A 16559-nucleotide genomic window follows, 5' to 3' on the forward strand; every position below is an offset into this window, starting at 1 on the left:
GACCAGAAATCCTTATGGACTCGTGGTGCTGTGATTTTACTGACTCAAATTCTCTGCAATGGGATGATATTTAGCGTTTGCTTGGCAGATGATGAGAGCATTATTTAGCATAGTCCTTATCTAGAAGGGAAAAAAAAATAATACAGTCATTGAAAAGCAGTTAGCCAATTATTTGCCTGTGTAGATAAAAATTGCAATCATGTATCCCATTGCTCATATGAATTGAAAGATAATGCCATATGTGTCAAAATGCAGACTATTCTGGATAAACCCATGCCAACTTAGTGCTTTTGTGCCCCATAAACAAGGATGAACTTGATTCATTCACCACAAATATGAAGCTCATTTTCTTCATAAAAATACAAAAAGGCATGGAAAGATATATCTAAATGTGCAAGTAGATTTATTCAGAATTCACTTATTCATTTGTTTTTTAAATAAAACTTGTTTTGACAGTACCCTCTGACTCATGGCTAACTGTAGTATTGAGGATGATGTGTGGCAGAATCAATACAATATTGTAAAGTAAAGAAAAAAAAAGAAAGAAAAGAAAAATCAATCTCTTAAAAAATAAAATAAAATATAAGATAATCATTAAAAATGATGAATTGATCAAATCACCATGATGTACATTTTAAATATCTTAAAAATACAATGCCATACAGAAATCCTAATGATAGCTAGCTGGAAGCATCTTTTCAGCACAGGGAACTCAGCTCAGTGATCTACAATGACCTCGAGGGGTGGGAGAGAGGCTTAAGATGGAGGGATATATGTTTACTTATAACTGATTCATGTTGTTGAATAGCATAAACCAACACAACATTGAAAAGCAGTTATCTTCCAATAAAAAATTTAAAAAATGTTTTTTTTTAATTTCAAAAATAAAACCACATACTAACATTTATAAAGACAGCTGAGCCCTGAAGAATTAATGCTTTTGAACTGTGGTGTTGGAGAAGACTCTTGAGAGTCCCTTGGACTACAAGGAGATCCAATCAGTCCATCCTAAAGGAAATCAGTCCTGAATATTCACTGGAAGGACTGATTTGAAGCTGAAACTCCAATACTTTGGCCACCTGATGCAAAGAGCTGACTCATTTGGAAAGACCCTGATGCTGGCAAAGATTGAAGACAGGAGGAGAAGGCAATGACAGAGGATGAATGGTTGGATGATATCACCGACTCAATGGACATGAGTTTGAGTAAACTCCAGGAGTTGGTGATGGACAGGGAAGCCTGGTGTGCTGCAGTCCATGGGGCCAGAAAGAGTCAGACATGACTAACTGACTGAACTGAACTGAACTAACTTTCAAAAAAATATTTAGTAAAAATGTAGAATGAAGAGTATTCATGCAATAATGTCATCTTAAGAGCATAGAGAGAGATTAAGAAGACAATATTTGCAATAGAGAAATTATCGATTTTCTTATGTCCAAATTCCTTCAATAGACTTCCATAAGGTCACTAATGGGGAAAAATAACTAGATGAAAAGGAAAGTTCTGCATCAGTTTCAAATGTTATTTACATCACCACTAGAAATGAGGAAAACTCAATTTCACTGCGTCATATGTTTTGACATGCTGCTGCTGCTGCTGCTAAGTCGCTTCAGTCATGTCCCACTCTGTGTGACCCTATAGAGAGCAGCCCACCAGGCTCTGCCGTCCCTGGGATTCTCCAGGCAAGAGCACTAGAGTGGGTTCCCATTTCCTTCTCCAAAGCATGAAAGTGAAAAGTGAAAGTGAAGTCACTCAGTCGTGTCTGACTCTTAGCGATTCCCTGGACTGTGGCCTACCAGGCTCCTCCGTCCATGGGATTTTCCAGGCAAGAGTACTGGAGTGGGTTTTCATTGCCTTCTCCAGTTTTGACATGAACATTACATAAAAGTCTGAACCATAGATGTATTTTCAAAATTTTAGTTAGTTAGAAATAGGTCTAGATGATTAAAATATTGATGAATTCAGGGTAACACAATTTTTATATGATAATCATGCTTAAAGAATATGTCCACAAAATGTAGAGACATTCCTTGTCATGTTCATAAGAACTATGATTATTCTACAGTAAATTTCAGAAGCCTATCCTGGAATGTAGATTAGAAAAACTCAATTCTCACCTTTATGATTAGCAAGACATGTAAGTTCTTTATATTCAAGTCCTCATAAAAGAACAAAAAGTTATAGAAAATAGTACTCAACGTGTAAATGGTTGCACAAATAGGAACTAGCGTATTGTGTTGACATTATAGTATTCTTACTGACAAAAACAAAAAGTTGCACTACATTTTCAGAGAAAACCACTTCTTCATCCTGCTTCGAATCTGTTGGGTCTTTACGCTATAGATTATTGGATTCATCATGGGAGGAAAGAGAATATAGATGTTTCCCATAAAGACGTGAACCAAAGGTGAGAGATGCTTTCCAAAGCGGTGTACCATAGTGAGACCAATGATGGGAAATGTAGAAAACCAGAACTGCACAGAGGTGGGAGACACAGGTCTCCAGAGCCTTGAGCCTCTCTTTTCGAGATGCAATTGCCAGCACCGTATGCAAGATGAAAACATAGGAGATGAGAATAAGGACAGCATCCAACAACAAGGTACAAATCACCAGAGCCAGGGCATAGAAGCTATTGAAGTGAATGTCAGAGCAGGCCAGCCGGAGTAGATCCTGGTGCAGGCAGAAGGAATGAGAGAGAATGTGAGGTCTGCAGTAAGGAAAGAACTTCAAACGGATGATGACAGGAAGAATAGACAAAGAGCTTCTTGCCAAAATGGTCATCAAGAAGTAAATGATCCTGCTATTAGTCAGAATGGATGTATATCTCAGAGGATTGCAAATTGCTGTAAAGCGATCAAAAGCCATGGCAAGAAGGACTCCAGACTCCGTGAAAGATAGTCCATGAACAAAATAAGTCTGGGAAATGCAGGCATCTAGACCAATCTCCTGGCTGAGCCCCCACATAGTCCCCAGCACCGTGTATACTGTGGACAGCCCCATGAACAGGTCAGTGAGGGCCAGCATGGCCAGGAAGTAGAACATGGGCTCATGCAGGCTCGGCTCAGTATGAACCACATGCAGCACCAGGCAGTTTCCCAGGAAAATCACAGCATAGATCAAAGAAAAGGGAACTGAAAACCAGGGATAGTATTGTTCTAGGCCAGGGAACCCCGTGAGAATGAATATCGAAGAGCTGCTATTGGAAGCAGAAAAAGTAGACATGAATATTTGAAAAATAAGAATAGTCAGAAAAAACACAGCTTCTTGGATTATCACCCAGGGAAAGCTGATTGTAGAATCCCAGGGAGTGTCAACTCTGTATTAGAAGTTACAGTACAAGATGACTTCATAGGGAACCTCCTTGGTATTAGTCTCAGAAGTTAGAGAAGATAATCACGATTCTGATGATTTTAGGCAGAGTGAGTCATAAACTTCATTCCCTTTCAGTCTCTCTGAGAGACTAGCAGCACACAAGCCAGGTGACAGTGACTGCAGTTATTGAGAGCACAGTGCTGTCTTGCTCTGCTGCTCCTGAGAAGCCTCTGCACACTCTCTCCATCCCAAGTCCTTGAGCCCAGGCAGTCAGAGTGTTCACATTTATGAGGAAGGAAAGTAGAGGACTGATTGTGTGAGTCCAGTGAACCTATGCTCCTGGGACACCTGTGTCCCCTCAGGGGAATGATGCAAGTGAGAGATTCTGTGTGGTCACTTAGAAACTAGTAGTGCCCTGGAAATGTGAGGAACAGATGAATAACTGCATTTTCCTGGGAGTCCACAACTCTTTTTTAATCTTAGAGGAACATAACTGCATGGACTGAAAATTCAACACTTACTCAAAAGGAGAAGGCAAAACATGAACATTCAATGAGAAAATAGAATATCAGCATTCAGAACCATTTTTCTTGACTCGTTTTCACTTTGAAATAAGAAATATATTTTAGTAAGTCTTATTTATTGTTTTATTACTTACTTATTCATTATTTATTGCTTTATTCTTAAAGAGATGGGAATACCAGACCATCTTACCTGCCTCTTGAGAAATCTGTATGCAGGTCAGGAAGCAATACTTAGAACTGGACATGGAACAACAGACTGGTTCCAAATCAGGAAAGAAGTATGTCAAGGCTAAATATTGTCAACCTGCTTATTTAACCTACATCCAGAGTACACTATGCAAAATGCAGGGCTGGATGAAGCACAAGTCGAGATTGCCAGGAGAAACAGCAACAACCTCATATATGCAGATGACACCACCCTTATGGCAGAAAGCAAGGAAGACTAAAGAGCCTCTTGATGAAAGTGAAAGAAGAGAGTGAAAAGCCTGGCTTAAAACTCAACGTTCAGAAAACTAAGATCATGGCATCCAGTCACATCATTTCTTGGCAAATAGGTTGGGAAACAATGGAAACAGTGAGAGACATTATTTTCTTGGGCTCCAAAGTCACTGTAGATGGTGACTGCAGCCATGAAATGAAAAGACATTTGCTTACTGGAAGAAAAGCTTAGCCAACCTAGGCAACATATTAAAAAGCAGAGACAATACTTTGCCAACAAAGGTCCATCTAGCCAAAGCTATGAGTTTTCAAGTAGTCATGTATGGATGTGTGAGTTGGACTATAAAGAAGGATGAGCACCAGAGAATTGATGCTTTTGAACTGTGTTGTTAGCGAAAACTCTTGAGAGTCCCTTGGACTGCACAGAGATCCAACCAGTCAATCTTAAAGGAAACTGGTCCTGAATATTCATTGGAAAGACTGATGCTGAAGCTGATTCTCCAATAATTTGGCCGCCTGATGCCAAGAACTGACTCAATGGAAAAGACCCTGATGCTGGGAAAGATTGAAGGCAAGAGTAGAAAGGGCCACAGAGGATGAGATGGTTGAATGGCATCACTGACTCAATGGACTTAAGTTTGAGTAAGCTCCAGGAGTTGGTGATGGACAGGGAAGCCTGGTGTGCTGCAGTTAATGAGGTCACAAAAAGTTTGACATGACTGAGCAAGTGAACTGATTTATTGTTTTTCTCTAAATGTCTTTTTTTAGTTGATCTTTCTGTCTTCTGAACTGTAGCGAAATATGTCTCCTTTTTGACAGACATAATAAAGAGAACCATATAGTAAAATTTTTTTGAAAATATGCTATAATAATGACAAACATTTGGGCTTCACAGGTAGTGCTAGTGGTAATAATACACCTGCAATGCAAGGGAAATGGATTTGATCCCTGGGTGAACAAGACCCCCTGGAGGAAGAAATGGCAACCTGCTTTTGCATTCTTGCCTGGAAAATTCCTTAGACAGAGGAGCCTGGCACGTTACAGTTCATGGGGTTGCAAAAATCCAATAAGACTGAGCACATACACATATTGCTAAAACATTCAATTAGGGTTAATTATACTTAGTTCATCATGCATTTATCTATGAAACATTTAATGTATTTTCTCATATTCACATGTGTATAATTATTGTCAAGTGCTTTATATGAAATTTTAGATAACTTTTATTCAATTTGTTCCTCTGAGACAACTCAGTAAATCTTTTCTTGTTTAAAAGTTTCAAATATAGCACACAAACAGTTTTCTTGATTCATTTAGAGTAAGTTTCTTATCTGATGTCTCATGATCCTCAAATTCCTTAGTATCTGTTTTATACAAATAATGACAATCTCCTACATGACAATAATACAACCATCAAATCATGAAATTAACACTGACACATTACTACCATTGAATTTGTAGAACCCAAGGCTGTATATTGTCACCCTGCTTATTTAACTTATATGCAGAGTACATCATGAGAAACACTGGGTTGGAAGAAGCACAAGCTGGAAACAAGATTGCTGGGAGAAATATCAAGAAACTCAGATATGCAGATGACACCACCCTTATGGCAGAAAGGGAAGAGGAACTAAAAAGCCTCTTGAGGAAAGTGAAAGAGGAGAGTGAAAAAGTTGGCTTAAAGCTCAACATTCAGAAAACGAAGATCATGGCATCTGGTCCCATCACTTCGTGGGAAATAGATGGGGAAACAGTGGAAACAGTGTCAAACTTTATTTTTGGGGGGCTCCAAAATCACTGCAGATGGTGACTGCAGCCATGAAATTAAAAGATACTTACTCCTTGGAAGAAAAGTTAGGACCAGCCTAGATAGCGTATTAAAAAGCAGAGACATTACTTTGCCAACAAAGGTCCGTCTAGTGAAGGCTATGGTTTTTCCTGTGGTCATGTATGGATGTGAGAGTTGGACTGTGAAGAAGGCTGAGCGCCAAAGAATTGATGCTTTTGAACTGTGGTGTTGGAGAAGACTCTTGAGAGTCCCTTGGACTGCAGGGATATCCAACCAGTCCATTCTGAAGGAGATCAGCCCTGGGATTTCTTTGGAAGGAATGATGCTAAAGCTGAAACTCCAGTGCTTTGGCCACCTCATGCGAAGAGTTGACTCATTGGAAAAGACTCTGATGCTGGGAGGGATTGGAGGCAGGAGGAGAAGGGGACGACAGAGGATGAGATGGCTGGATGGCATCACTGACTCGATGGATGTGAATCTGAGTGAACTCCAGGAGTTGGTGATGGACAGGGAGGCCTGGTGTGCTGTGATTCATGGGGTCGCAAAGAGTCGGACATGACTGAGTGACCGAACTGAACTGACTGAACGGAATATAACTTTCCCCAATTGTACCTTTAATGTAATTTATATTAGAAACATTTTGGTTCAGAATTATTTGTGTTAGTATTAATAGTTCTGTTATTCTAGTCTCTTCTCTGATACTTCCTCAAACTTGTCTTGTTTTATATGACACAAACTAGAACATCACAGGTCATGTATTTTGTAGAATGTCTCTCAGTGGGGTTTGTTTGATGGGTCCTCATTGTTAGATTTCAATTATGCAGGCATGCCATGGTTGTCAGTCTCTTTTCTTCCCATGCATCTGTTTCACGTTATTCCTGTTATGAATTTGCCCCATTGTGGATGATTATCTTGTTAGGTGAGGTCAGCCAGGGTTTGTCCCTATAAAGTTACATATTTTCTTTTGGCATTTAATAAGTATTTTGGGGAAGAGAATATTCACTATCATTATTTTTATTGTTCAATTTAATGTTGATTTTATAATGTTCCAGATTTGGCCAGTGGGGCACCATAATCTGGCATTGGCATGTTTTTGACTTGTGTTCATTATTCTTGGAACACTTCTTTGGGTTTTGGTACAACAGTGTATTCAATGTACTTTCACTAACCTGGCCCTGGAATCATCCATTTTCCCAAGAAGTTATGGTTCTTTTTCATACAGATCACTATTCAGAAGCTGAGATTTGCATTCTAGACAGGTCATTTCTACTGGATAAACAATGCTCCTATTGGTTATTTCAGGGGCATTAGCTAGGTATTAAATCTACCCACTTATACTGAAAACCTTGATTCCGCCTTTATACAGCTAATTCTCATTATTCATGTTAGTTCTGTTCTATAAAGTTGCCACATACACTGAACTGGTGACCACAGAAATATTGTTTCTAGGGGAAATACAAGGGTAGGTTTCTACAAGTCTTGGTCACAGCATCTTTGTATCTTTTTTTTTTTTTTTTTTTTTTTTTTTGCCTTTGACAGCTTTGTGCATATAATAGCATAACAGAACTACTGTTATGTTATATAGATTCACTTGCCCATGACTCTATAAAACAAGCCAGTCTCACAAGCACTGAACACTAGTTCATGCACAACACTGTTTCCCTATATAACACTTAGTAGATATTTCAAAAATATCTTCCTGACTCCTGAGGGAGCACGTGTCAGAGACCTGTGTCCCCCACGATGACCAACACCTCAGCTCCAAGGTTACTTTCAACATTTAGAGGCCCAGTGGCCTCCTTTCCATGCTACCCTGGGTCACAATGTGAGCGAAAACATCTCGAGCCCAGCAGTCGTAGGACTTAAAATGCACTGGAACAGGAGGCCAGTGCATGTTGGCAGTTCCAGGGAGAGCTCTGAGGAGTGGCCTGTAAGGGATGCAAAGAAGCTCTTTGAGGTCAAGGATTCCACCAGAGTTCTACACTGTGCTTTACTAAGATAAGCACTGGGTTTTCTATGAAACTGGATAGGATTCAAATCCCATATCTGTTTTCTATGAATCTGTGACCTGAGGAACTACCTGCATCATACATCCACAAGCTCAAGCCCTGAACCATTGGAGTGGGAACACTGACTCAAAGACCCTAGACTACCAGAGAACTAATGTTAAGGAGTATCAGATAGCAAGAACTCACACAAAGGAAACCACTTGAATACAAGACCTGGCATCACCCAACCACCAGTAGCACCCTGCACAGGAGGCCTCATTTTAACAACAAACAAAGCAAAAATACAAACCCAAGCATCAGCAGACAGGATTACCACCTCACTCATCCTTGCCCATCAGAGGAAAAACAAACAAAAACTCAGCACAAGTCTCACCCTATAAGAAGCTTACACAAATGACTGGACGAACTTTAGGAGGGCAGAAACCAAAGGAAGAAAGGATTCAAGTTTCTTCAAGGAAAGAATTCAACCTGAAGCCTGCGAAAACAAGACCTCAAACACAATAAGTTAAAAAAAAAATAGTGATAAGGAAGAGAAATACTACACAAATGACGGAACAAACTAGAAACACAGAAGTTCAAAGAAATGAAGAGGAAATAGGCAAACTACCTGAAAAAGAATTCAGAATAATGATAGTGAAGATGGTCATAAACCTTGAAAACAAAATGGAGAAAATGCAAGAATCAATTAACAAAAAACTAAAAGAATTAAAAAATAAACATACAGAGACAAACAACACAATTACTGAAATTAAAAATACTCTAGAAGGAATCAATAGCAGAATATTTGAAGCAGAAGAACAAATCAGTGAGCTGGAAGATAAAATGGTGGAAATAATTTCTAAAGAGCAGAATAAAGTAAAAAGAATTAAAAGAACTGAGGACAGTCTCAGAGACCTGTGGGACAATATCAAATGCACCAACATTCTAATTATAGGGGTCCCAGAAGAGGAAGAGAGAAAGGATATGGGAAAATTTTTGAAGTGATTATAGTTGAAAATTTCCCCAACATGGAAAAGGAAATAGCCAATCAAGTCCAAGAGGCACAAAGAGTTCCATACAGGATAAATCCAAGGAGAAACACACCGAGACACATACTAATCAAACTAACAAAGACCAAACAGAAAGAAAGAATATTAAAAATAGTAAGGCAGAAGCAACAAGTAAAATATAAGGGAAACTCCATACGCTTAACAGCTGATCTTTCATCAGAAACTCTGCGGGCCAGAAGGGAATTGCAGGATATATTTTAAGAACTGAAAGGGAAAAATCTACAGCCAAAATTGCTGTCCCCAGCAAGGATCTCATTCAAAATTGATGGAGAAATAAAAAACATTTCAGATAAGCAAAAATTAAGAAAATTCAGTACCACCAAACCAGCTTTACAACAAATGTTAAAGAGACTTATATAGACAAGAAATACAAAAGAAGAAAAAAAGATCTACAAAATCAACCCCAAATAACTAAGAAAATGGCAATAGGGACATATATATCAATAATTACTTTAAATGTAAATGGATTAAATGCTCCAACCAAAAGACACAGACTGGCTAAAAGGATATACAAACAAAACCCATATATATGCTGTATATGAGAAACACATTTCAGGCCTATATGAGTCTCTAACTCATATAGACAGAAAGTGAGAGGATGGAAAAATATATTCCATGCAAATGGGAAGCAAAAGAAAGCTGGAGTAGTAATCTTCATAACAGACAAAACAGAACATAGAATAAAGAATATTACTAGAGATAAGGATGGACACTACATAATGATCAAGGGATCAATCCAAGAGGAAGGCATAGCAATTGTAAATATCTATGCACCCAACATAGGAGAACCTCAATACATGACAAACACTAACAGACATAAAAGCAGAAATTGACAGTAACACAATAATAGTAGGAGACTTTAGCATCCTACTCATACCAATGGACAGATCATCAAAACAGAAAATTAATAAGGAAACACAAATCTTAAATGACCCATTAGATGAGATGGATCTCTTTGATATCTTCAGGACATTCCATTCAAATGCAGAAGAATACACCTTCTTCTCAAGTGCACATGGAACATTCGCCAAGATAGACCACATCTTGGATCACAAATCAAGCCTCAGTGAATTTAAGAAAATGGAAATTGTATCAAGCATCTTCTCCAATGACAACACTATGAGACTAGATATTAATTACAAGAAAAAAGCTGTAAGAAACACAAACACATGGATATTAAACAACAGGTTTCTAAATAATCAACAGGTTACTGAAGAAATCAAAAGAGAAATCAAAAAATTTCTAGAAACAAATGACAATGAAAATACAACTCAAAACCTATGGGATAAAATGAAAGCAGTTCTAAGAGAGAAGTTTATAGCAATATAAACCTGCCTCAAAAAAACAAGAAAAGCATCAAATAGACAACTTAACTTTACACCTAAAACAACTGGAAAAAGAACTTAAAAACCCCAAAATTAGTAGAAGGAAAGATCATAAAGATCCGAACAGAAATAAGTGAAAAAGAAATAAAAGAAACAATAGTAAAGGTAAATAAAACTTAAAGCTGGTTCTTTGAGAAGATAAACAAAATTGACACACCTTTAGCCAGACTCATCAAGGAAAAAAGAGAGAAGCATCAAATAAACAAAATTAGAAATGAAAAAGGAGAGGTTACAACAGATAATGCAGAAATACAAAAGAGTATTAGAAACTATTATGAACAGCCATATGGCAATAAATATAGATAACCTGGAAGAAATGGACAGATTCTTAGAAAAATTCAATCTTCCAAGACTGAAGAAGAAATAGAAATTATGATCAACCCAATTACAAGCACTGAAATTGAAGCTGTGATCAAAAATCCGCCCCCCCCCCCAAAAAAAAAGTCCGAGAACAAATGGTTTCACAGGAGAATTCTATCAAACATTTAGAGAAGAGCTAATGCCTATCCTTCTAAAACTCTTTCAAAAAATTGCAGAGAAAGGAACACTTCCAAACTCATTCTATGAAGTGACCATCATCTTGATACCAAAAGCAAAAAAACAGACAACTATAGGCCAATATCACTGATGAACATAGATGCAAAAATCCTCAACAAAATTTTAGCAAACAGAATTCAGCAACACATCAAAAATACACCATGATCAAGTTGAGTTTATTTCAGGGGTGCAAGGCTACTTCAATATATGCAAATCAATCAATGTGATACATCATAATAACAAATGGAAAGATAAAACCCATATGATAATCTCAATAGATGCAAAAAAAGCATTTGACAAAATTCAGTACCCATTTATCATTAAAACTCTTCAAAAAATGGGCATAGAAGGAATATACTTCAACATGGTAAAGGCCATATATCATAAGCTTGCAGCAAACTATTGTCAATGGTGAAAAACCGAAAACATTCCTCCTAAGATCAGGAACAAGACAACAGGGTCCACTTTCACAACTATCATTCAACATAGTTCTGGAAGTCCTAGCTACAGCAATCAGAGAAGAAAAAAAAAAAAAAAAGTAAAATGAATCCAGATCAGAAAGGAAGAAATTCAGCTCTCACTGTTTGTAGATGACATGATACTGTATGTACAAAATCCTAAAGATAGTATCAGAAACTTACAAGAGCTAATCAGTGGATTTAGCAAAGTTGCAGGATACAAAATCAACACACAGAAATTGCTTGCATTTCTATATACTAACAATGAAAAATCAGAAAGAGAAATTATGGAATCAATCCCATTCACCATTGCAAAATAAAGAATTAAATATCTAGGAATAAACTTACCTCAGGAGACAAAAGAACTGCACACAGAAAATTATAAGACACTAATGAAAGAAATCAAAGATGACACAAACAGATGGAGAGATATTCCATGTTCCTGAGAAGGAAGAATCAATATTGTGAAAATGACTATACTACCAAATGCAATCTACAGGTTCAATGTGATCCCTATCAAATTACCAATGGTATTTTTCACAGAACTAGAGCAAAAAAATTCACAATTTATATGTAATGCAAAAGACCCTGAATAGCCAAAACAGTCTTGAGAAAAAAGAATGGAGCTGGAGGAATCAACCTTCCTGACTTCAGATTATGCTACAAGCTACAGATGTCAAGACAATATGGTATTGGCACAAAAACAGAAATATAGACCAATGGAGCAAGATAGAAAGCACAGAAATAAACCCATGTATTTATGGGTACCTTATTTCTGACAAAGGAGGTAAAAATATACAATGGGACAAAGAAAGCCTTTTCAACAAATAGTGCTGGGAAAATTGGACTGCTACATATAAAAGAATGAATCAGAACACTTCCTAACACATACCCCAAAAATAAACTAAAAATAGATTAAAGACCTAAATGTAAGACCAGAAACTATAAAACTCTTAGAGGAAAACATAAGCAGAACACTCAATGATATAAATCAAAGCAAGATCCTCTATGACTCACCTCCTAGAGTAATGGAAATACAAACAGAAGTAAACATGTGGGACCTGATTATACTTAAAAGCTTTTACACAACAATGTAATATATTGTATATATATAATATATAAGGTGAAAAGACAACCCTCAGAATGGGAGAAAATAATATCAAATGAAACAACTGACAAAGGATTAATTTCCAAAATATACAAGCAGTTCATACAACTCAATATCAGAAAAACAAACAAGCCCATCAAAAAGTGGGAAAAAGATTTAAACAGACATTTCTCCAAAGAAGACCTATAGATGCCCAACAAACATATGAAAAGATGCTCAACATCACTCATTATTAGAGAAATGCAAATCAAAACTACAACGAGATATCACCTCACACTGGTCAGAATGGTCATCATCAAAAAGTCTACAAACAATAAATGATGGAGATGGTGTGGAGAAAATGGAAGGCTCTTGTACTGTTGGTGGGAATGTAAATCAATACAGCCACTATGAAAGACAGTATGGAGATTCCCTAAAAAACTAGGAATAAAACTACCATATGACCCAGCAATCCCACTCTTAGGCATATACCCTGAGGAAACCAAAATTGAAAAAGACACGTGTATCCCATTGTTCATTGCAGCACTATTTACAATAGCTAGAACATGGAAGCAATCTAGATGTCCATCAACAGATGAATGGATAAAGAAGTGTGGTACATATACACCATGGAATATTACTCAGCCTATAAAATGGAACACATCTGATAGGGTGGATAAACGTGAAGTGAAGTGAAGTCATGTCCAACTCTTTGTGACCCCGTGGACTGTAGCCCACCAGGCTCCTCCATCCATGGGATTCTCCAGGCAACAATACTGGAGTGGGTTGCCATTTCCTTCTCCAGGAGATCTTCCTGACCCCAGGATCGAACCCAGGTCTCCCACATTGCAGGCAGATGCTTTAACCTCTGAGCCACCAGGGAAGCCCCAGATGAACATAGAACCTATTAAACAGAGTGAAGTCAGAAAGTGAAAGATAAATATCATATTCTAATGCATATATATGGAATCTAGAAAAATGGTACTGAAGAATTTATTTACGGACAGCAATGGAGAAACAGACATAGAGAAGAGACTTATGGACATGGGGAGAAGGGAGGAGAGGGTGAGATGTATGGAAGCTTACATTACCATATGTAAAATAGATAGCCAACAGGAATTTGCTGTATGGCTCAGGAAACTCAAATATGGCCTCTGTATCAACCTAGAGGTGTGGGATGAGGAGGGAGATGGGAGGAAGTTTCAAAAGCTAGGGGATATATGTATATCTATGGCTGATTCATGTTGAGGTTTGAGCAAAAACAGCAAAATTCTGTAAAGCAATTATCCTTTAATAAATAATAAATTAATTTTAAAAAATCTTCCTCTGTTTCCTCATATATAAAAACTACACTGTGTAACATTTAATATTTGCCATGCCAAAAGGCCATCTGAAACACTCAATCAGCTATCATTAGCTGAAAAGGGATAACATTTTTCAAAGCCTGAAATCTTGACCATTAATTTCTTTGGCTTTCAATCACTCAACAATGATGTCCACTATGAATTTTTTGTCAGCTGTCATCTCATGAATCCACAAATTTAGTTGTTATTCCATTTTCTTCAAGCTTCATGATGTACTACAGATGTTATTATAGCTGTTTCTGGAGGGCCCTCATATACAGATGCAGGTATTGTCTCTCTTTTTTTTTTTTTTCCTGGATGTAGTCTATCCTGGATTCATTGACTTTGAACTAACAACAGCAGTATGAAACACACTTGAAGAAAGATTGTGTAACACACACATTTTCTCTGTAAGGCACATCCCAGCCTTCTTGCTGTTATACTAGACAGCACTGTTTGGAGGCATTTCAAGCAGCAAATTTATCATCAAAAGTACAAAAATGTTTAAATGATGGCACAAAATAGATCATGAAGAAGATTATTTACAGTATGAGGGCTGAACCAAGAAAAGAGAGTATTACATCAGGGACATGTATTTACATCAGGAGACTCAATTTTATCCCTCTCTGAGCATGTCCACAAATAACCACAAAAGCTCTGAATAATTTTGGGTAAAAATTGCCGCCCCCCTTTCTTTTTACTATGTCATGTTCTGCTTCATCATGATAGTTTTCATTGTTCTGAAATCAGTTTGTCTGAAAACAATGTATTTAATTCAGATTTCTTTTTATCAGTGTTCACACAATTTTTTTAACCTGTGCCATTAAAGTGGTATCATGTAGACAATATATAATTATATGTTTTTAAAATCCGCTCTGACAAGTTATCCCTATATTCTGATGTTTCACACCTAAAGTGATCTTTGATTTAATTGGATTAAAATCAGCCATGTTTGGTATTGTTTTCTATAAGTTATACTTGTTCTACTTTTCTCTTCTTTCTTATTTTTGTTCCCTTCTTCCTCTCTTTTTTCCCCTTCCCTAGTTTTAATTGAACACATTAGATGATTCTTTTTTATTTGCTTGCATATCAATTTTACCTATTTTTCATTCTTGTTTAGTGAGTGCCTAATCCAAGTTCACTTTTAAACAATAATATATCACTTTATGTGCTTCCCTGGTGGCACAGCAGTAGAGAATCTGCCTGCTATGCAGGAGGTGCAGGTTTAGTCCCTGGGTCTGGAAGATTCCCTGGAGAAGGAAATGGCAACTCACTCCAGTATTCTTGCGTAGGAAATCTCATGGATGGGGGAACCTGGCAGGCTATAGTCTATGGGGTTGAAGAAGAGTCAGACATGACTTAGCGACTCAACAACATGCCACTTTATGAGTACCGAAGCTAACTTACATTAGAATATTTCCAACTCCCAATTTCTCTTTCCTATGTTTTATAACATTGCTGCTAATCATTCACTTACCCATATAATCATAAAATAAATTCTTACAACTATTTCTTTGAATAAGTGGTCATCTATTATATCAATTAAAAATAAAAATAAAGTATCTATTAGCTTCATTATTCCATTTCTGATACTTTTTTAATGTGGATCTAAATTCTGACAATATCATTTTTCATTACTCTGAGAAACTTTTTAAAGTAATTCTTGCAGTGTCAGTTTATTACCTGTTGATCTCTGTTTCTGCACACCTAAGAAAATATTTATCTTTCACTTTTCAAGGATAATGTCACTACATGTAGAAATTTAGACAGTTTTTTTCCTTAGAATACTCAAATATTTCATTCCATTCTATTCTTGCCAAAGTGCTAAATATCTACCATATGATCTAGCTATTTCGTGCCCAGCTATTACTCAAGATCAAATGCAGGCTTTGGACTTTACAGTCTAAAATGCATGACTTATATTTTATAGAAAGACATTAAATGTAAAAGTATTGAGAATGTCAGAAATGTTAGAAAGCTTTTAATAGGATAAAGAGATACATGAACATAGAGAAGAAAAATAAAGTACAACTAAAATCAGTAAATAATTTATTAGAAGCTAAGCAGTGTGGAATCCACCACACAACAATTCTGATTCCACTTATTTTGTTAGATTTATTTTGGCTAACTTTATTTTATGCAAAGTTAGGTTACTTTAACAAGTCTATCTCCTTTGGGATCTTATGATACTTTGGTGATAGTCAAATGATCAGCTGTTCTACCCAAGAGAAAAATTACACATGCATTTCATATTTTCCCAGTGGTGCTGCCAGTCATGGCAGCAGTATGCTCCTGTGGTCATATATTATCTTCCTTTCGAAATAAACAGAGACCCCAGAAGTGTATCCCCAACTGAGTCCCATGAGCCTATTAACATTATTGTTTCTGCATAAAACCCTCTAGTCTTCTGACATTCTTTGTCACTAGCACTGGAATAGCTATGTTTAGACAACTGGTTCTTGACCTAAAGAATAATGAATCAGGCCTCTACTTTGCTGAGTTCATGATAGTTGAGGAAACTGTATTATATTTTTTTCTCAAAAGCAGACAAACATTACTAGAAATTAAAGGGTCATAAAGTGATCTAATTTTTAACACCTCTCTAGAAATATTTTTAATCCTCTATTA

The 16559-nt window shown here is 36.9% G+C and overlaps 1 protein-coding gene across 1 annotated transcript; it reads right to left on the bottom strand.

Moving 5' to 3' along the window:
* Window positions 1–2279: 2279 nt before the first annotated feature.
* LOC128060795 (olfactory receptor 51V1-like) lies at window positions 2280–3222 on the bottom strand. The gene is given in 2 exon segments (XM_052653169.1): window positions 2280–2456; window positions 2458–3222. Coding segments are annotated over 2 exon segments (942 nt in total).
* Window positions 3223–16559: the final 13337 nt, after the last annotated feature.

This window comes from Budorcas taxicolor, chromosome 15 (assembly GCF_023091745.1).
Source record: "Budorcas taxicolor isolate Tak-1 chromosome 15, Takin1.1, whole genome shotgun sequence".
NCBI lineage: Eukaryota > Metazoa > Chordata > Mammalia > Artiodactyla > Bovidae > Budorcas > Budorcas taxicolor.